This window comes from Ictidomys tridecemlineatus, chromosome X, assembly GCF_052094955.1.
Source record: "Ictidomys tridecemlineatus isolate mIctTri1 chromosome X, mIctTri1.hap1, whole genome shotgun sequence".
Taxonomy (NCBI): Eukaryota; Metazoa; Chordata; class Mammalia; order Rodentia; family Sciuridae; genus Ictidomys; species Ictidomys tridecemlineatus.
The window spans coordinates 78,649,212-78,669,371 of record NC_135493.1 but is presented as its reverse complement, the minus strand read 5'-3'; the positions used below and the strand labels follow the sequence as shown (position 1 = coordinate 78,669,371).

Here is a 20,160-nt window from a genome sequence, read left to right as displayed (position 1 = left end):
TTACCATGAAGTCGAAAGTCATAGGATCTGAAAAACCCACCAGGACTTCATATAGGGCCCTATATAATGCTAACATGCTGGATGATGGAGTCATTTGGCACTGGCAGTATAACACTGACATTAGGAAATCATTTATTTATTTATTTTTTGGTGGTGCTGGGACTGAACCCAGAGCCTTGTGCATGAGAGGCAAGCACTCTACCAACTGAGCTATATCCCAAGCTGCTAACATTAGGAAACTCTAATGAGTTGGAGAAAAAGAAGCTGGTCAGTGTTCTAATCCTACCAAATATACAAATCAATAGAATTAGAGAGTGGTTTACAATATAAAGACAATTTTATTGCCAATAAAAGCCTTTAATAACTCATTTTATCCTGTTTCAGTAGGACCTTATTCTTTCTGATGAAAATCCAGTCATAGCATCTCTCATTAAAAATAAAATTATTTTGAAATAAATAAATATATAAAATAAATAGCATATACATTTCATAAATAGTTTGTCCTTATGCACAGTATCCATGCTTACATTTTAATATCATTTTCTTATAACCTACCCCATCTCCCACTTCCAATGGCAGGAAAACTGCATGTCAGGACGAATGAGAAATCTGCAGAGCCAATGTAGGGATGGCTTGCAGCAGGGCTAGAGCCCCAAGGATTTCCTTAATGAGACTTTTCCAAAGCTCTGTAGGTAGCATCTATGGCAGATTCCTTGGTCTTTTGTTTATACCCATTGTCAAGGTATTTGGGTAGATTGTGGGGCAAGACACCCCTGGTCCTTGGCAGGGGCCCCCATTATTTGTTGTGCCACCTCAGGGGGAAAAAACATGAATAAAGAAAAAAGTATATACAAGATTCCCTTGGGCCCAACCCTCCCCCCATCCCTCCCCAAAATAACCCAACCTTGATATACACTTTGAACAAGGCAACAGCTAGGTCAAGTTGAATGGTAAGTGCTTCGGTGTTATCTAAATTGATAGGAAGGAAGGATTCAAAAGCTATGAGTATAGTGCTTGCAGGGACAACTGTGGCCCCAGAGTACATGGGTCACAGAGGTCACACCAGAGGTCCATTACCTATAGCGGAAGAGGTCTCTGGACATGGAGGGCAACTTAGAAGGATCTACTGGCCTGGGCAAAAAGTGAGTGAATTTCTGGTGCCGTTTAGTCCTGTATCCCTCCCGGGGTGAGCCGTCTTTATTCAGGGCCACATAATACTGTCTCTCCGAGTCCGAGTGTTTATACAAGGTGGACGCATAGGTGTTGTACCAGTTTTCTTCAAACTGTTCCCGGAAAACACATTCACGTGTGAGTTTCTTCTGTGAGGATGAGAAAACAAAGCAGAACCCATTATATAACCATTTTCCCCCATCCCAGCTTGCTGGTGGAGAAACCCTGAAATATCAATAGCACAATGACATTAGAAAATTTCAGTCCACTTGCCCTGTATTACTGAGATCTGTAATAAAAAGCACAAAATACTCCTAACTATGTCTCCTTCATCCTTTTTCATGAGCCACACAAAAATGTTTTCGGTGAGATCTTTCCTGAAGGAAGGAAAGTAGAGGAGATGGCCTCAGCTGGCTCTTTGAGCCTGAGAATTTCTGTTATGGCTTTCTAAGGCCCTGCTGGCACCCACTGAGCATTCTCCCTACTTAGGGCTAATAGCATTCAAATCCATTGAGATTACAGTTAACCATGTCCACTGACAGGCAAAGGCCTTGGATCTATATAAAGCTCCATGGGAGGTGAGCTGTGATCTCTCCTAATGAAGGGTCTCAGGCCTGTCAGTTGGAAAGCTCAGAAAAGATCTCCTTGAAAAGCTCCTCCAATCTGGCTACTTCAAGCTGGCAGCTCCTGGGTCTCTTGCCTCTGTCCCTTCTCACACTTGATCCGGCCACCATACTATTTGCTGGGGTTGCCGATACCGAGTGCTGGGGACAGGCCTATCTCTTAGGTGTCAGGGAAAAATGTGTTCTTATTCCATGGGGTGTAGGCAGCCAGAAAGCATGCTATGTGACTCAAAAGTGTGAGCCAGGAGTTGGGATTCCCTGAAAGGGTTAAGGTCAGCAAAGTCACTTACCATTCCCCAGTGCTGGGCTAGCTTCCAGAACAGAGAAAATGTACTACAGCCATCCCAGTCCTACTGAGGGGCTCAGAGCTGTCACCAGAGCCTGGAACCCTCATTCTTCATTTGTTTGTTTCATTTGGCCTTTGGGACTCAGCTAAAGCAATCTGGAAATCAGGGACTGTGTTTTTAACCCCAGATCCTCAATTTGAAGGCCAGCTCTTCTACTGCCTATTTTTGTGCCTGCTACTCCTCTGGGTATACATTAAAAGTGAGACGTGCTCCTTGGGAAGGTTAATGTCCTGAACCCTGGCCATCTACTGATAGACCGGCACAGCTTACTGTTCTCATCAGAGCAGCTGGCCCTCCAATGGAAAAAGTGAGGCAAACATATCACAGAAAAGCTTATATTTGGTGGGGGGCTGCCAAGATGTAACAAGGATACACTAATCCTTTACAGTTGACAAAAATGTTTTCAAGTGCTAGATACAATTTTTATCCTTTTGCCTTACATTGTCCAAATGCTGGTGGAAATAGCTTCGGAGGGAAAGAAAACCTGAAACTTACCGATCCATAGAGTTCTCCTCGTTCATTCATTCCTAGGTATAGGCCAGAGTCCACTCCCCGGATGCTGATCAGTCCCACAGCCAGACTAATAAACTCCAGAATTCCTAGAGCAAAAAAAGAATGCCATTCTGTTACTAACATCAAATTGAGAGAAAGCTATTCAGGTGGCAGGAGCTACCAGTCATTTATTCCCAAATGGAGGCCAGCCCTAGGTGCCTTTGGTGAATTACCAGATGAAACTATCTTTTGCTACAAGAATGAAACCTTGGAGAAGGTGCTTATAGTCTCTCTGAGCCTCAATTTTTCCATGCTTAAAATGGGGAAAACAATGTCTGCCTCTATTTAACATTCTTAGGCACATTTTTGTATGTTTATTTTGTGGTGCTGAGGATTGAACCCAGGTCCTTGAGCATGCTGGGTAAGTGCTCTACCATTGAACTACATCCCCAACCTCTTAGGTCTATTATGAGGAAGAGACCATGAGTAACTTTGGCTACAGAAGCTCCATAATTATAAGATGCTATTGCTATCAAAAACCACCCATTTTGCTGGGCAGTGGTGCATGCCTGTAATCCCAGCAACTTGGGAGTCTAAGGCAGGGAAATCATAAGTTCAAAGCCAGCCTCAGCAACTTAGTGAGGCCTTAAGCAACCTAGTTAGACCCTGTCTCAAAATAAAAACTAAAAAGGGCTGAGGATGTGGTTCAGTGGTTTAGTGCCCCTGGGTTCAATCCCTGGTGCTGAAACAAACAAACAAACAAAACAACACCCATTTTAAGAACCAGGAAGGCAGGCAGCTTTCTCAATGTAAGAATGAGGCCAGGTTTCTTTATCATTCCCAAAGTCACTTCCCTCATCCCCGGAGTACACAGCATTACCTTGCTGTCCTCTAGGCTGAACTTGTTTTGTACCCTCTCAGCTCCCATGTACTTCAAGCCACATGAGGCTGTCAACTGCCTGTAGCTGACTCTAACAAAGGCCACACAGGCCACTAACTTTGCTCCCCCTGCTTATGTCAGGAGACAAAACTTGGCCTCATGAGAACTTTCTTCTAAGTGCAGGCCCAAGCTGACAAGCCTGTCATTTATCCCTTCTCTCTTGAGAATTTTGTCTATCCATAGCAGAGTTGGCAGGTAGCACTGGACTTCATACTGATTTGAGATGTTGTAACTTTAAGGGGAAAGGGAAGAAATTCAGAAATGTACTTCTAGCTGACAAGGTTAGAGGTGAATATTTTTTAATGATTTTGTTTGCCCCCAGGAGGAGAAAAAATCAAACACAAAGAGGGTGAAAGGACCCAGAAATGAAATCCTGGTGATACTGAAGACTTCACATATTTGTCCTAACATACTGTAGTACATTTATCTACTGGATATAGACATAATAATCAACTACATTGTCCTTGGATATTCCTGTCTCTAACTACTACAGTTTTCAACATTTTAAAGATCAGAAATTTGATACAGATTGTCTGAGGCATCCAAAGGTATGAAGTAAGCTCATATCTAGCCGTCTTTCATTTCAGAAGTGTTTTTTTTTTTTTTTTTTGGTACCAGGAAATTGAACCCAAGGGTGCTTAACCAGTAAGTCACATCACCAGACCATTTTATTTTTTATTTTGAGACAGATCCTCACTAAATTGTTGAGGCTGGCATTAAATTTATAATCTTCCTGCCTCAGCCTCAGGAGTTGCTGGGATTACAGGTGTGTGCCACCATGCCCAGCTCAAGAATGCAATTCTTAAAGGTAATAGAATTCATAGTATTCTATGTAATCTACATAGCAGGAGGAATCAATTCCATAAAAATAAAAAATTGTAAGTGGTTAATTTGGAGGTTTGAAAATCCAGTGGGAGGTCTTTTCTAGAGCTCTAGTGACTTGGTCTGGTGGGTGGAGTGTTTCAGGCAATGCGGCTCTGGGGGCACATGTTTCCACACCAAGCCAGATCTATTCCAAGGACATAAAGTTCTACTGCTGCCAGTCTATAGGACTTAGGTTTTGGCCTTTGGTCTCTTGCATCGAAATCCTCTGAGTTTAATTCCCAGTCTGCCTGCTACTAACTATTACAGTTCAAAGAAAGGAGTCTTGGGAAAAGAGATTGACACATAATGGTAGAAGGGAAGGGAAAATAGCTAGTTCAAGCAGGGGGTTAAAACTGATTTAACGCATCCAAATCTCCAGTTGTATCTCACAAGATTCTGCCTTGATTAACATTTTAATAAATGAATTGTAAGAAGTCATAGGTGGATTGCTTATCCTAGTTCCAGAAGACATACAGCTGAGAGGGATGACTCAATCAAGATCCAAAGAAATTTCAAGAGTGTGGAAAAATGGGTTGTCTTCAACAAAATAAGCTCAACTGGAATCAATATAAAGTCTTGCCCTGTGGTCCAAAACCAATTTCCCGAGGTGTTTGTGTTGGGGTTTTGTTAAGGGAGGGTAAGCTTCAAGTGCTGATAGTTGAAATTAACCATACTCCTTAGCTCATGGCCTATTATTATAATTGATGTGTACAAGGGCTTTTCAGTTACCTATTTCTTTTTATTTATTTATTTTGCAGTACTGGGGATTGAACCCAGAGCTTTGTGCACACTAGGCAAGCACTCATTAATTGAGCTGCATCCTCAGCCCTATCTATTTCTTTTTATCTCCAAATACTACTCTTATTCACCTCCTCTCTTCAGGCAACCACATCTATTTTCTTGAAAACATGTACTGTCATTTTGTGTTTGTTTTATATATTTTTTTAAAATTTGCACTGGGGATTGAATCCAGGGTCTCAAGCATTCTATGTGTATTTTATTTATATGCAAGCCTGCCCATCTCTATGATGGGAAGATGTGGCTCAGCAAAGCATATGCAACAATGGCTTAAGAGATTTGATTGAACTAAGTATGCTTAGAATGATGGGTGATTAACAGGATTATTAAAAAGATAATGAAAAACTGGTGATATAAAAATTAAAAATCATTTAAAAGCTAATCTAAAAATGTGATCTAAGACTGCATTGAGAGAGGTCTAGTGACTAGCATAAAGGAGGGTATTGCCCCTCACTAATCTGCTCTGCCTCAACTATATCACACTGAGTTCTACTTGTTCTACTTCGTTTAGAGGTGAATATGGAAAAACAGGAGCATGTTCAAAGTAGAGTAGCCAGTATAGCAATGAAATTAGAAACCGGGTCATGATTCAGTTCTGGGTGCTAAACTCTGAGGGCCACCAACTAACTGGAGCCTTTAGTTCTTTGCTTTGCTCAGGCAGATTACTTCCGAGCTTCAAGTCTTAGTTCCCTCATTCTCTAAGTATCTCATGTCTCTGACTACCCTGAGCTCATTAAGTAGCAAAGGGCAGCTTGTGATCTCACCGCCCAAGACCTGGTGTGAGAACAAATCATGAAACCAAGAGGTGTGGCCATTTGAGTCACCACAGTTTTTCTCCAACTCGCTGTTCATCCTAATGCCAAAGGACAGATCATACAGGAAGTCACTTGGGTTGCATCCAGTAACAGGGGTCTCCAACAGCTGGAATCATCCCTGCCCAGCTGTCTTTGGGCATCATTTCCCTTTGCCAACTTTCCTATTAGCTGGATTCAGACTGTGGGAACCCAGTGGCACATGATGATGGAACAGATATTTCTAAACCTTCTCCTGAATTCCAGCCAGCATGAAAGGGGAGAGAAAACAAGCCATTTTCATATTTTCCCAGCTACAGCTGGACAGGGGTGTTAACAGCAAAGTGTTGAAGTAAAGTATTAAGTAGAAAAAGTTTGTCCTCAGTTCTCTTACCCTTTAAAGGTCCAGGACCTCCCTCTACTCTGCCTCATCTTGACCTCCATCTCAGGATCTACCCTTTTCTTGACAATTTCCAGGCTCTTCTCTTCTTACACCTCTCTCCCCAGGCCCTCACTCAAACCTGATCTGTCCTGGGCCCCACTGCTTCAGAACCTAGCTAGATGTGTCATTTAATCTGGTTCCACAATTTGCCTGAGCTCCATCAGCCATCCTTTCAGACCTTCAGGGCCACGACAGTGCTGCCTTGGCATCTTGCCAAATAAAAACCAGATCGCTCAAAAACCAAAGCAGCTGCATGAGCCTGCTCCATCCCACCTGGCAGGAGGCCTCTCCTCCAGCCTGGATCCCAAGTCCTGCTCTGCCAGTTCACAGGTGTCCCTCAGGAATGTCAGGATCCCTGTGAACCTCATACACACACTACCAGCCAGGCAAGGATTGAAATACTCCTGCTACTGATTGCAGATGGAGAACAGGGAGCATATGCTGTGCCAACAGGTTATTATTTGGAGTCGAGGCTGCTCTTGGGCTCAGCCTGACTCGTTCTGAACACATGGATTCCAGGGTAATCCTTGGGGGCCCTGCTCTCCAATTACAACAAATAGCTATTTACTTTACATGGCCTTTGGAGACTACCTCCTCCCCCCGAGCAGAAATCTATAATATTTTATATCTTAAGTCTGGCCTACTTTACCCTGCTGGAATGTTGACTGCTAAAGCACTTATGGAATGTTAAAGTTTCGATTTATTGAATACCCTGGCTGATTAACTCAAATGTGGAGGGAGGAGAGAGTTAGCAAACTCAAACGCCACCTCTTTTTTGTGCCAAAAGCTAAGCTGAGAAGGAGTAAGTGTGTGTTTGAAAGTTGGCAGGGGAGGTTACAAAAAGACAGCTTTGACCAGTTATCATTTCCTTTACAGGAAATACATGCAACTGCCAGGAAGTCAGGGAAGGAGGAAAGGGAAAAGGTGATGCAGAGGTGGTCTCAAGAACGGGGGGGGGGTTGTTGCAGAAAATATGAATATGAGAATGAATTTTAAAGGCAAAACCAAATACGAAGCAGTCAGTTAAGCAGCAGTGAAAACATCCCTTTCCCTGCCAGTTTTATTTCCTTTGGTTTCTCCTTAAACTTAACACCCTTAGCAGGCCTGGGAGATGAAAAGAAATCAAGATGTGTCTTTAGGGAGGTAATTAAAGACCACTTATCCCAAGAGCCTATTACTGATTTATGTTGACCTTGTAGGTTATTGGGTTCAGCTCAGCCACGGAGTCAGACAAATGCTTATAGCTGCTGGGAGCTGTATTCATAGTTTCTCTACTTTCATTGCCCCCACACTTCATTTCTCCATTATTTTGTGACTTTTCTGATATATATGCAAATGTATATATATAATATGTATACATTTTTTTCTTTTATATACTAATAATTCCATGGTTTTTAGGCCATTTCTGGGAGCCTTTGAGGTCAGGGTGGGAGTCCCATTCCTTATGAAGAGGAACAAAAGGGGACTGCAAAATCACAAGCCATGGAAGGGAAAGGAGCCAAGTTAACACTCCCTTTTCTCCCACCCCACCTTATCACCCTTTTGAGGACCTGTTGCAAGTTTATACAGACACCTGCATCCCTCCATTACCCCTCCCAACCTACTGTACTCCAGCTCTGTTTGAGTGCATTTTTCCAAGATGACATAGACCTCATTAGGGTTCCTGCCTGCTCCCAGCAAGGAAGACAAACCCTGGTTCTAAGTTGTTTGCTAGGCTTGGCCTTACCCAGAGACTGGCCCCCATCGCCCCCCCGCCCCATTTTACTGGGCACACCGGATGCAGCTCTGGAAAGGCAAGGAGAATAGGAGAATGGGGAGATTTGGAGGTGGGGGAGGGTGGGAAAAAGGGAACCATGTCATGCTTGAAGGTAGGCAGAGCCTCTTGCTGGCTAAAAGAACATGCCCTTCTTGGATCATAGGGATCTTGGGAGGAAGTAGAGGGCAATAGGGGATGGGGGGGAGGAGGAAAGGTGTGACAATTTAGTGGAGAATAGGAAGTCCGAAATAAAAATGGAAAATGACTGAGGAGGGTACACATTTGCTTAGAAACCTAGTAACCAGTCCCAGATCAAGGTTTATATTAATTGTATAATTAGTTCTATATGTGAGACAGGCAGCTGTGTCCTTTCAAGAATCTGCATAGTGGCAGGCAGGCAGAGACAATCTTGGGTGGAGGTTAGATACCTCCTGTCCTAGGTCTAAGGGACACCTGTTTCTGGGTCTGGGAGGGAGCTCAGTAAAATTTGCTCCCTGAAGCAAGGAGTCCAGAGATAGCTCTAGCCAAAAGCTGCCCTAGAACTTGTGCCCTTACATGATGGACACCGCGAAGTTTTTCCTAGATTCCTGACCCCCAGCTCATGGTGTGCTGCCCAGACTGGCTCCTACCCTGAGCAGAGCAACCCCGAGGCAGACAGGTGCCCTGGATGCTCGGTTCCTGCCAGCCAAAAGTGATCCGGGCTTCGGTCGCCTGTCCACCACGCCCATGGCCCACGCAGGCTCCTGCTCCTGGCAATCATCCGCTACAGGCCTGCTGCTCTCGAGGCTCGGCCCGCGCTGCAGTTACGGTCCGGACCTCCTAGTAAAGAGCTCCTACTCCTCTCCCAGCTCCACCTGCTTTCGTCGGAGGCTCAGCATCCAGCTCCCAGAAGGAGCCCCTAGCTCCTAGGGGAGGGAGGGTGGAATGGGGAAAGGAGAGGCCACACCGCAAGGCGCCTCCGCCCCCTCTCGAGAGCGTCCAAAGGGTGCGGGGCTCCCGGACACCGCGCGGCTCAGGTCCGCACCGTCGCGTCCCGCCTCGACGGGCCCTGGCGGCACTAAGCCAGGGGCGGTCCGCGGGCCCCAAGCCGGAGCCCAGAGCCCTCACCTCCCCAGCTCGCCGTCCGCCCGCCTCCCGTTCCTCCCGGCCGCGTCCTCACCGAAGCGGCTGTGGTCGTGGCGGGTGCCGTGCACCGTGCCGTTGGGGAAGATCTCCAGGTGGAAGCCAGTGCGGCAGTAGAGCTGGCGGCGCCGCAGGATCCCCTTCAGGTGGGCGAAGTCTGTGGGCGAGCCGCGCTGCAGCTTCCCCTCGATCTGGCCCAGGCGCTCGTTCAGGAAACCCGGGGAGTCAGCTAAGGGCACGTTCCCCAGAGACGAGGAGAAGCCATGCAGATCCCAGTCCAAGGAGGCGAAGACCCCCCCTACCTCCGCCATGGCAGGGCCGACGGCGGCGCGGGCTGTGCGGGGCGCGCGCGGGCCAAGCCGGGGCCGCGGGGCGCGAACTGCCTCTCCCCGCGGCGGGCGCGGGCGATTCGCCGGCGCTCGCTCGCTGGTTCGCTCCGCGCTCTGCCCAGCTGCAGTCGACGTCTGTTCGCGTCCAAGGAACTTCTCAGCGGCGGGGAGCGTGGGGCAGCGAGCTCCTGACCTTGCTCTCAGTCAAAGTGCCGCTTCCCCTCCGCATCCATCTCTCCTGGCCTCTCATAGCTGGCTTCGTAGAGCTATCAAATGCAAACAGCACTTTATATACATACCCACTCCCCTTACATTGACATATTGGATATTTAAATACAAGCCACACCTCACTGGCATCCCCTCAGAGATTGGTGTGTGGGTTCTTTTTTTCCCCCCTTCTCGTATCCATTTGGCTCTTTTTGGGAGAGGGGGGTGGAGGGGGGAGAGCGAGCTAGCTTCACTCCCTCTTTTATTATGAAAAAAAAATGGCAGGAAAAAGCTACACATTGCAGTGAGGCATAACTGCTTTTGGCAGGTTTTTCTGAAACTGCTGATGAAATAACGGAGCCCAGTGCGGGGAGGCCGTTGGCGCCCACGGCCACTCAGGCCTATTTAGTGGGGGTCTGTCTGTCCTTCTGCTGCACTGGGGCGGTCCCCACCTCCCACGCATCTTCAGGTTACTGGCCTTTGGAAAGTGCCTTGAGACCAGGGCTTCAGCCCCCTCTTATTTCCCGGTTGGTAGGAGGCTGTAGAAGGGGCATCTGGCCCAGGACAGTGGTCTTTGTTCCGCTGGCCCCTAGTCCCACTCCCCACCTGTAATTCTGCTGGGGGCCGAGAAAGTGAAAAATCCGGAAGCGAATGCAGTTGCAAAATTCAGGATTGGGGCTAGTGGCGGTCCCAGCAGACACCAAGACGGGGGCCTTAAGGGGTCTGGGAGGAGCGGGAAACCCCACTTCTTTCCCCCTGGAGGAAAGAAGACATTTTTTTTTTTAAGAGACGTTACAGCTTTGGCAGGTGGGGGAGTAAGGAATAGAAAGCGATCTTTTTGAAAAATGATCTCTGCTGGCTTTCTGGGCGCGCTTTTACAAGGCTCTCGTGAGCAAGCTCCAGGAGAGGCCATTGGAAGCCTGGTGGGGGCTTTCCCCCACCTGGTTTCTTGTTGGAAACAGGTGTTTCCTCGTTCTGTCCTGTGCCCTGCTCCCAGATATTCTTCCAGGAAGAGCGGCAGTTGGGGCGGTAACCCGCGGCAGCCAGGGCAACTCTCAGAGTGGAGAGGACCTGGGGAGCAGGTGCCAAGCCTGTCCGGAGCCCCCGTACCTCTGCCCCGCGCCTGAACCTCGGGGCCCCACTTAGGCCCTGGAGCTCGGAGTCCCGCTCATCCATTAAACGGCGTCGTTGCTTGCAGTTTTCGCCCGAATTCCGCTCTGGCCACCTTCCCAGGTTCCCGCAGCAGCTGAACACAACAAAACGCGCGCCGCCCCCGACCCCGCGGCGCCTCTGCAGCGCCTCCTGCTGGAGACCCCGCGTGGCGAGGCAATAAAATAGATTCGGTTCATTTCAACTTGAGGTCCTGATCCTGAGCTCCCATGTGAACTCTGTGTTCAGTTCCTAGAACCATAACAGTTCTCGGTTTGGAGCATTATGGCTTGGTACTGTTGTGCCTCTCTAGCTCAGAGGGAACCTCCAGGGCCAAGCATAAGATCTGGCACATATACGTACTCAGGAATAATCTGATGTACTTTCAGTAATAGAGAACACAGAACACAGATGCAAATCATCTTTCAAGTGTAGTGGACACAGAATTGCAAGAGGTGGCATCCATACTGGAGCATTTATGAATGAAATGATAGGCTGTTTGAGATCTGCTTTAAAATTATCCAAAGTAAGAAGACAGAAGGAATGGAAGTATCTGTGTAATATTGTTTATGTGTTGCTAACTGTTGACAATCAGCAATGGTTTCATTAAAATATAAATGTATATATATGAAATTAGATGTAATATACACAAAATACATATAAAAATTTCCATATTAAAAACTTCATAAGGACTAGAAACTCAGGGGCAGAGTGGTAAAATGCTTGCCTAACATGCACAAGGCCCTGGGTTCAATCCTCAGCACCAAAAAAAAAAAAAAAAAAAAAGAAAGAAAGAAAAAAAAAGTGTGTGTTGGGGAGCACTGACCAAGAACATCAATGATGAAATCATTCCTTCTTCCCTTCTAAGGTTTTTGGGTCTAGTGAGAAGGTGGAGAAGGATGAACAGAGATTAAGACAAGTTTATAAATGACTAGAACCAAAACAATATAACATGCACAATGCAGTGTGGATTTACATAGCAGAAAGAAGATTGATCTGGGGGTTTAGGGGTGTGTTCTGCACTAGAGTGGCCATTGTAATAATAGATAGGCCTTAAAGGGAATTTGGGAAGAATTTCACAAATTCAAATGGACTATTCCAAGAAGAAGAAAATGGTAACAAACCCAAGTTGAACAATTTTAATTGGTGCAGTCTAATTCTTGGGGGGTTTAAGGCCAAATGAAATAAGTAGACAAAACTTCTTTGAAAGCTTGCAATATAAAGAATTTAGATGTCTTTATGATGATATAAATTATATACTGATAATGGCAAAGAACATTTCCTCAACAGTCACTTCAGGAAATTTTTGCATTTTCTGTCCCTCAACATTCTCAAAGTCACCAATCACACAGCTGGCAGATCTGGAGTCCCACTTGGTTGAAGGTCAAAGATACAAACATTCCATTGCCCTTCTGGGCTCTTTTGAGATTAAGCTGACTGACGATTGTGTGTGTGTATGTGTGTGTGTGTGTGTGTGTGTGTTTAGTTGTAGATGGACACAACACCTTTATTTTATTTATTGGTTTTTTTTAATGTGGTGCTGGGGAATCTAACCCAGTGCCTCATGCATGCTAGGTAAGTATTCTACCACTGAGCCACAACCCAGGCCCCTGATGATTCTGTTTTAAATAAGGTTTCTATAAAGAATTCTGATTAACAGAACAATTTTGTGAAAGTTATTTAATTTTCACAACCTTGTGGAGTAGAGGTGTCATCTCCATCTTAAAAGTAAAAAAAAAAGAGAGAGAAGGAGGCTAAATGACTTGGACAAAATCGTATAGCTAATAAGTAGCAGATTTATAGTTTGATCTCAGACCCACTAGGACCAATTATTCATGGGATTTGGGATTGTACAAAGGTTGGTGTGTTGAGGACAGTGAAATTTCAGAATATATCAGTTTGCAGAAAATCTTCAGCAGGATACAACCTCAGACCAGGATTGTGTTGGTTATATGGGTTGAGAGACAAATATGTACATTAAATAAAGAAATAAAAAGAAAGCAGGACAAGATGGCATACATCTAGAATCCCATTGATTCAGGAGGCTGAAGCAGGAGGATTGAAAGTTCAAGTCCAGCCTTGGCAACTTAATGAGACTCTCTCAAAATAAAAAGTAAAAGTGGTTGGGGATGTAGCTCAGTGGTAGAGCACCCCTGGGTTCAATCTCCAGTACAATTAAAAAAAAGGAAAAAAATGAACCTCACTGGATTCAGAGAATCATTTATAAGGTGGACATAAATGTACCCCTTCACAGGGGTATTGTGAGATTGAAATGAAAGCACTGTTGGAAAGCACCCAATGTTCTGTCTGTCACATGGAAGATACTCCACACATCTGAGACTCTTACATCTTATCCCAATACTTCACAATGTTAATGTGAAAAATAAAGCAATTTATGTGAAGAGAAAATGGGGGGGACTCCTTAAGAAAAGGAAGAGTTCTGAAAATAAATTTTTTAAAAAAGAAAAGAAAAAGAGTTCTGACTTCAGCTACAAGTGAAAAGAGGTGGGGGCAACATGCCAGGCTCTGTTTCTGCAGGAAGGAGGTGATGTTGATAATGCTGGTGCTCAAATCCTTCCGTGACCACACCCCTAAGAAGTGTAAAAGCATGTCTAGAACTGTAATCTGCCCACTTCTTCATATTTCTGGATGATTTATAATTTGTTTTCCCTTCCTAGTTGAGTTTCCCTGACAAGCTGTATTGCTAGGAAAATCCTGCAGGGGGTGCAGTCAATAACATCAGTGACTCCTATTTCTTGAGCATTGAGCACATGTTAAGCTTTATCCTGGGGGCTTTACATGCATTATCTCTTGTGAACCTAATCACAACTCTAAGAAGTATATTTATTCTCATTTTACATATGAAGAATCTGAGACAAAAATAGATTCAATAACCAGTAGCAAAGGTAGGACTTAAACCCAGGTATTTGGCAGGGGAGTGATAGTGGTGTTGAGGATAGAACCCAGAGCATTGAGCATGTAAGGCAAGCTCTCTACCACTGAGCTACACCCACAGCCTAAACTCAGGTAGTTCTTAACCCTTGATTTTAAGTTAGGACTTAACCAAAACACTAGACTACCTCATTTTACTTCAAAAAGAACTTGTATTGCTCCTTTGTTCTGTGTTCTTCCCTTCCCCCTACTTCTGCCTTCCTTACTTTATGCAGACAGCAGTATAGTGTAGTAGTTGAACACTCCATGTCTAGTGTCAGACTACTTGGGTTCATAATCCCAGCGTTAAGCCATTCTAGGTATTTGGTTCCTCTGTTCTATGATGCAGATGATGAGGGTTTCTGTAAGGTTAAATGAAATAATATGTAGGAAGTACTTAAAACTGTGTCTGGCACATATTGTCACTGTTCTTAATATTATTTACATTTTTCCTGGCCTCAACCATATTTCCTCCAAAATTTCCTTGAACTATTCTTTGTTCTTTTTAACCTGAGGAAGACATGAAGTAGAACATTGCTTAATGGCCCAGTCACACAAAAGCAATCAATTGAAATTCAATTGTGATATTGGACCACTCTTGTTCTCTCTGGTCTGTCTCAGAAGCAGGGTAACTCCACTGTCAGCCTTGGGTGGGCAAGCAAATAGTAAGATATTAGAGGCCCAGGAAAACACAGGAAGTTGCTCATTTGTATAATTCATTTGTTGAGCATCCTAAGTGACAGGCACTTTAATACTATCATTATCTCCATTTTTAACAGATGTTGAAACTGAGGGCTTTAGAGGTTAAGTCACTTGCTTGAGGTCATACAAGTAGTTTGTGGTGGGGCTGAAATTCAGACCTGGGATCTAACTCCAGAGACTGCTGTTGACCAACGCACTCCTCTGAGAAGAGTTGAGGGTCTTACTCAAAGAGAAAGTAATATAAGCCAGGTGTTATGGCACACACCTGTAATCCTAGTGGCTTGGGGAGCTGAGGCAGGAGGATAGCAAGTTCAAAGCCAGTCTCAGCAATTTATCAAAGCCCTAAGCAATTTAGTGAGACCCTGTCTCAAAATAAAAAATAAAAAGGGCTGGGAGTGTTGCTCAGTGGTTAAGTACCCCTGGGGTCAGTCCCTGATACAAAGAGAGCGGGGGAGAGATAGAGATAGAGAAAGAGAGACAGTAAGTAATAGAACATGTCTCAATCATCTTCTGGACAAGGAAGAACCCAGGTTAAAAGAGCACTCCTTGGTGGGGTGCAGTGTAGTGGTAGAACGTTTATCTAGCATGTGCCAACTTCTGGGTTTCATCCCCATCACTGCAAAAACAAAGAAAGGAACAACAACAAAAAAGAAAAAACCAGAATTGGTCTTTTCTTCTCTTATCTTTTTCTTTTGCTCCAGGTATCTGCATCTAGAGTTTGAAAAGATTGCAAGAAGATTATCTTTAGTCTCCCTACCCCCAATTTTTGGGTCCAGAGAGGAAAGAAAATCTCTTTGACTTGGATCAGCCCCCCATCTTACCTGTCTGGTCAGTCTTCTGCAGTGACATTGAGCTACAAGTCTCCTTTGTCTCTGCTGTCATTCTCCTGTGTGCCTACCTGTAATGGGGATAGGTAATGGACCATTTATTCTGGCTGTAACTTGACATTAGTCGGCAGGTGATGACATCTTTGTGAAATGATCTGTTAGTTCTCAGAGAGGAACAGGACACCAAGGAATGTGGCTCTAACCCTGGCAACTTGGGTCACTTCTCAACCTGGTGTGTGTGACTGTGAATGGGGCTATCAATGGTAGCTGTGTACATCTGGGACTAGTTGTTGAGGGAGGAGAAGTGTGGGCAGAGACTATGTTTGTATTGATTTTTCCAACAACACAAATATGTGCTTATGTTTGTAGTTGGGACAGGTGTGCAGAAGAATTTGCATATGTCTATAAAACAGCAAGAATTGTGGATTTGAGGTGTCCATAAGTGTGTGTAAGTCTATGAATCAACAGGTAGCCCCTGCAGATTTACACAGAAGAAATAAAAATGATGATTGTGAAGCTGGGTTCTTTTGAATTCAAAGTCACTTTTTTTCCCCCTGAGGTGATTATTTTATTATTAGTAGTAGTAGTTGTAGTAGTAGTACCAGAGATTGAACCAAGAGTGCTTAACCACTGAGCCACATCCCCAGGGTTTTTATTTTTTATTTAGAGACAGGGTCTTGCTAAGTTGCTTAGGATCTCACTAAGTTGCTACGAATAGCCTTGAACTTGTGATTCTCCTGCCTCATCCTCCCACGTTTCTGGTATTACAGGTGTGTGCCTCTGCACCTGGCCTGAAGGTGATTATTTTAGTCTCACAGTCTAAGGCAGACAGGGAAGCCAAGTTAGAGGGGGATAAGGGGACCAGGGGGTGGGGCCCAGTTTCCTTGGAGCCTCAGTGAGGTAGCTTTATAACATCTCCATACATAAATGAGAGGAAAATGCAGGATCTTGAAATCAGCTTTTTTTTCTTTCTGTTATGGTCTCTGATTAGCAGGATCTTCTCCCTGCTTTGTCTCTCCCTCAAGTTCCCCAGACTTCGCCCTTTTTCTGGGAGGGATTTGAATCTCATTACTTATAGTCTAATTTCTGGGAAATACATAATTATTAACTGCATTTGAAACTATACAAAGGAACTCTAGGATATAGTGTGCTCTCAGAGCTGCTGGTGCCACAGGTTTCCCTAAGGATAGCTTGTATGACTCTTGGCAACGACAAGTTTAAAGGTATGAGGTGTGGAACGGTTAGTAGGATGTATAGTCAGTAGTTACTTGGGCAAGTAGTGGAAAGAAATGTGCTGATTGATGTGGGTTATTGTCCCAGCTCTCACTGGAAAAAACATTGTGTGTGGCTTTGGTCAAATTATTTTTCATTTGAGGATCCAGTTTTCCTACCTGTGAAAAGAGAATACTGGACGAGATCAGTCTTTCTGAAACTTATTTTTTTAACTGAAGTAACCTAATGACAGAGGAGAGCAAATATGAAATCCCCAACATGGGTAGGGGAAAGGGGCAAATGGAGTAACCCAAATCAGCCTACCAGAAGTTCCAAATGTCTTTGAGGTCTCACATTTTATCTTAAAAATGCATTCAGCTTTGTAGCATAGTTTAAGGTCTGGTATTGTGATGCCTCCTGCTACACTGTTCTTGCTAAGGATTGCTTTGGCTATTCTGGGTCTCTTATTTTTCCAAATGTATTTGATGATTGCTTTTATATTTCTATAAGGAATGACGACAGGATTTTGATTAGCATTTCATTGAATCTGTATAGTACTTTTGGTAGTATGGCCATTTTGACAATATTAGTTCTGCCTATCTAAGAGTAAGGGAGCTCTTTCCATCTTCTAAGGTCCTCTTCAATTTCTTTCTTTAGTATTCTGTAGTTTTCATTGTAGAGGTCTTTTACCTCTTTCATTAAGTTGATTCCTGAGTGTTTTTTTTTTGGGGGGGCTATTGTGAATGGGGTAGTTTTCCTAATTTCTCTTTCAGAGGATTCATCACTGATGTATAGAAATGCATTTGATTTATGGGTATTGATTTTATATCCTGCTACTTTGTTGAATTCATTAATTAATTCTAGAAGTTTTCTGGTGGAGTTTTTTGGATCCTCTAAAAAATAGAAGATATAATTTTCCTACTTAAATATTTGCCTTTGAAACCATGACTGTGTACTTTGATATAGATAATTTATTTTTTTTTGTACTGGGAATTGAACCCAGGGCTTTGTGCACATGAGGCAAGCACTCTACCAACAAGCTGTATCCCCAGCCCTGATATAGCTAATTTAAAAATAGTCTTAACAGTAATAAAATTATTAAATATAATAAAAATATTCTGTGCATATTGTTTTAAAATGCATTCAAAGTTTGCAGTCTCTTGCATAATATAGCTGTGTTTGTTTTAATTTAGAAATGTTTTAAATTTCTTATACTCAAATAAAATTGACACTCCAGTAAAGCATGCCATGTTTATCCTGTGGCTTCATGGACCCCCTTGGAACATTGCCATGGACCCCCAGGAGTAGGCATACCCTAGTTTAAAAATCTGGGATTAGATGATTAAGATTCCTTTCTGCTCTAACCCTCTGTGGTTCAATGACCTGAGAATACCTGTGGTGTCTTTGGTAGCTGCTCCCCAGGAGGATGGAGGTTTTTTTTGTGTGTGTATGATTGTTTGAGCATTCCATTCCCTTCCTTCTTTCCTTCCTTCCTTCTTCCTCTTTTTTTTTTTGTGTGTGTGGTACTGGATATTGAACCCAGAGGTGACTTAACACTGAGCTATATTCCCAGTCTTTTTTATTTTCTATTTTTATTTTGAGACAGGGTCTTTCTAAATTGCTGAGGCTGGCCTGGAACTTGGAATCCCCCTGCCTCACTCTCTCTTTCTCTCTTTCTTTCTTTCCAAGCACTCTACTACTACTAAGCTACACTCCCAACACTAAGCAGTCCATTTTCTAAACAATTATGCAAAAGAACAAAAATTCCTGATTTCTAGAACGTTGGTTCTAGAACAAGTATCTTCAGTGTGTCTTTGCTGAGCCCCATCTACAGGCTCGGCTTTCGCTAATTGCCTGCTGGGAGGTCAAGAAGAATTTGGTATGGGACTAATTGTGTAGCCTAAAGTAGGTTACATATTGCAATAGGGGTTAAGAGTTGACTGAGTTAAGTGCTAAATTGTGAGAGCTTCAAGAGGTTGATAAGCAGGAGCTCTATGTGCTTCCTGGAGGAAGAATGGGTATTGTTGAGATGAATTAAGTCTAGGAGGAGCAGCATTTCAACTTGAAGCAGGGCATAAAGAAAGTTCTAGAGGTTGTTAGGATTGTGGTATGCTCAGGCCTACACTGCTCAGTTATAGGTGGCACAGAAAACTGAAATGAAGTCTTTCTCCCCGAACATTAGTTATTAGCTACTTATCAGTCCACTGTCTTTTTTAAAGGGCATATTCATTCATTCATTGAAGATGGGGTGTTACCCAGGATGATTCAAACTCTTGGGCTCCAGAAATTCTCCTGCCTCAGCCTCCTGCGTCGTTGGGACCAAAGGTGTGTATCACCATGCCTAGCTTAGTCTTTTTTTTTTCTTTCTCTTTTTTTTAATAGGTGCATGTGAGGAAGAGAGCTGAACCCCATTCCTGCAGGAAGTAGGAAATTCCTGGGACAAAGCAAAATCAACCTCAGAAAAATAATTTAGGAGAAAGAATAGAGGGAAATTATCTAAATGGCCTCATACAATGCCATCCAATCTAACCTATGATTAGATGCAGGTTTGGAATGTAAACCATTAGATTTCTGATCTTTAGGATGCATGCTATTGCCCTTGATTTTCTTTAACTTGTTAGTAAAAACTATTTCAAAAGCTCTGATTTTGTCTTATCTAAAATTGAGAAGAAATAAAAATTTTCCAAGATTATTTAAAATGTTAGGAGCACCTTAGGTTAAAGGTGTGGATGTGCCCCTTACCAACTAGATGGGTGGTGCCACACTGCTTTAGAGCAGAATCTAAGGAGGGAGATACACTTACAGGGAGCAGAGTTGGTGGCAAAGGGATGTTTTAGCAACAGGCTCAGGGACAAGTAGTGTTTAAGCCAGCAGTCAGGCCCAGGGAGGCCTGGCAGCAGGCAATAGAGAGGCGCCTATGTGGGACAGCAGAGCTGCCATCCAGGGGTCTGACAGCAGGCTGGAGATACAGCTCTAGGGAAGAAGCTGGTAAGGAAAAACAGCTGCAGGTAACAGGCTTACATTATCAGTATGTTAGAAATCTGGACAAAATAAAATATTAATGTAACTAACAGAAATAAGGAGGTGTTAGTATGTTTGAGGCTCTGGGTTCAATTCCCAATATTATAAAAAAAGAAGAAAAAAATAAAGGAAACAAGGAGGTGACAGGGGGAAAAAATAGGAAGACATCAATGAGTGCTGATTTTCTTTCTTTTCCTTTTTTTTTTTTTTTTTTTGGCATAGGAGATTGAAACCAGGGACACTTTGATCATTGAGCTACATCCCCAGCCCTTTTTAAAATTTTTATTATTTTTGAATTTTGAGAAAGGATCTCACTAAGTTGCCTTAGGCTGGCATTGAACTTCTGATGCTCTTGCTTTAGCCTCCTGAGTCTCTGGGATTATGGGCATGCAAAGTGCTGATTTCTTAATCTTTTCTGCCAGAAAGCCAAAAGATAA

At 43.7% G+C, this 20,160-nt stretch overlaps 1 protein-coding gene across 3 annotated transcripts; it reads right to left on the bottom strand.

The window, feature by feature from the left end:
• Positions 1-318: 318 nt before the first annotated feature.
• Positions 319-11,142, bottom strand: Fgf16 (fibroblast growth factor 16). 3 transcript variants are annotated; one of them, XM_078034731.1, is made up of 4 exons: positions 10,992-11,142; positions 9,383-9,940; positions 2,636-2,739; positions 319-1,319 (listed from the first exon to the last, which is right to left on the bottom strand). In XM_078034731.1, exons 2-4 carry the CDS (start codon positions 9,654-9,656, stop codon positions 1,074-1,076), a joined length of 624 nt encoding a protein of 207 aa, XP_077890857.1. In that variant the 5' UTR covers positions 9,657-9,940; positions 10,992-11,142; the 3' UTR covers positions 319-1,073. The 3 variants fall into 3 exon arrangements, with proteins under 3 accessions (XP_077890857.1, XP_005337551.1, XP_077890858.1); XM_005337494.5 differs by lacking the exon at positions 10,992-11,142 and having other exon boundaries at positions 9,383-10,960; XM_078034732.1 differs by lacking the exon at positions 10,992-11,142 and having other exon boundaries at positions 8,853-9,501.
• Positions 11,143-20,160: the final 9,018 nt, after the last annotated feature.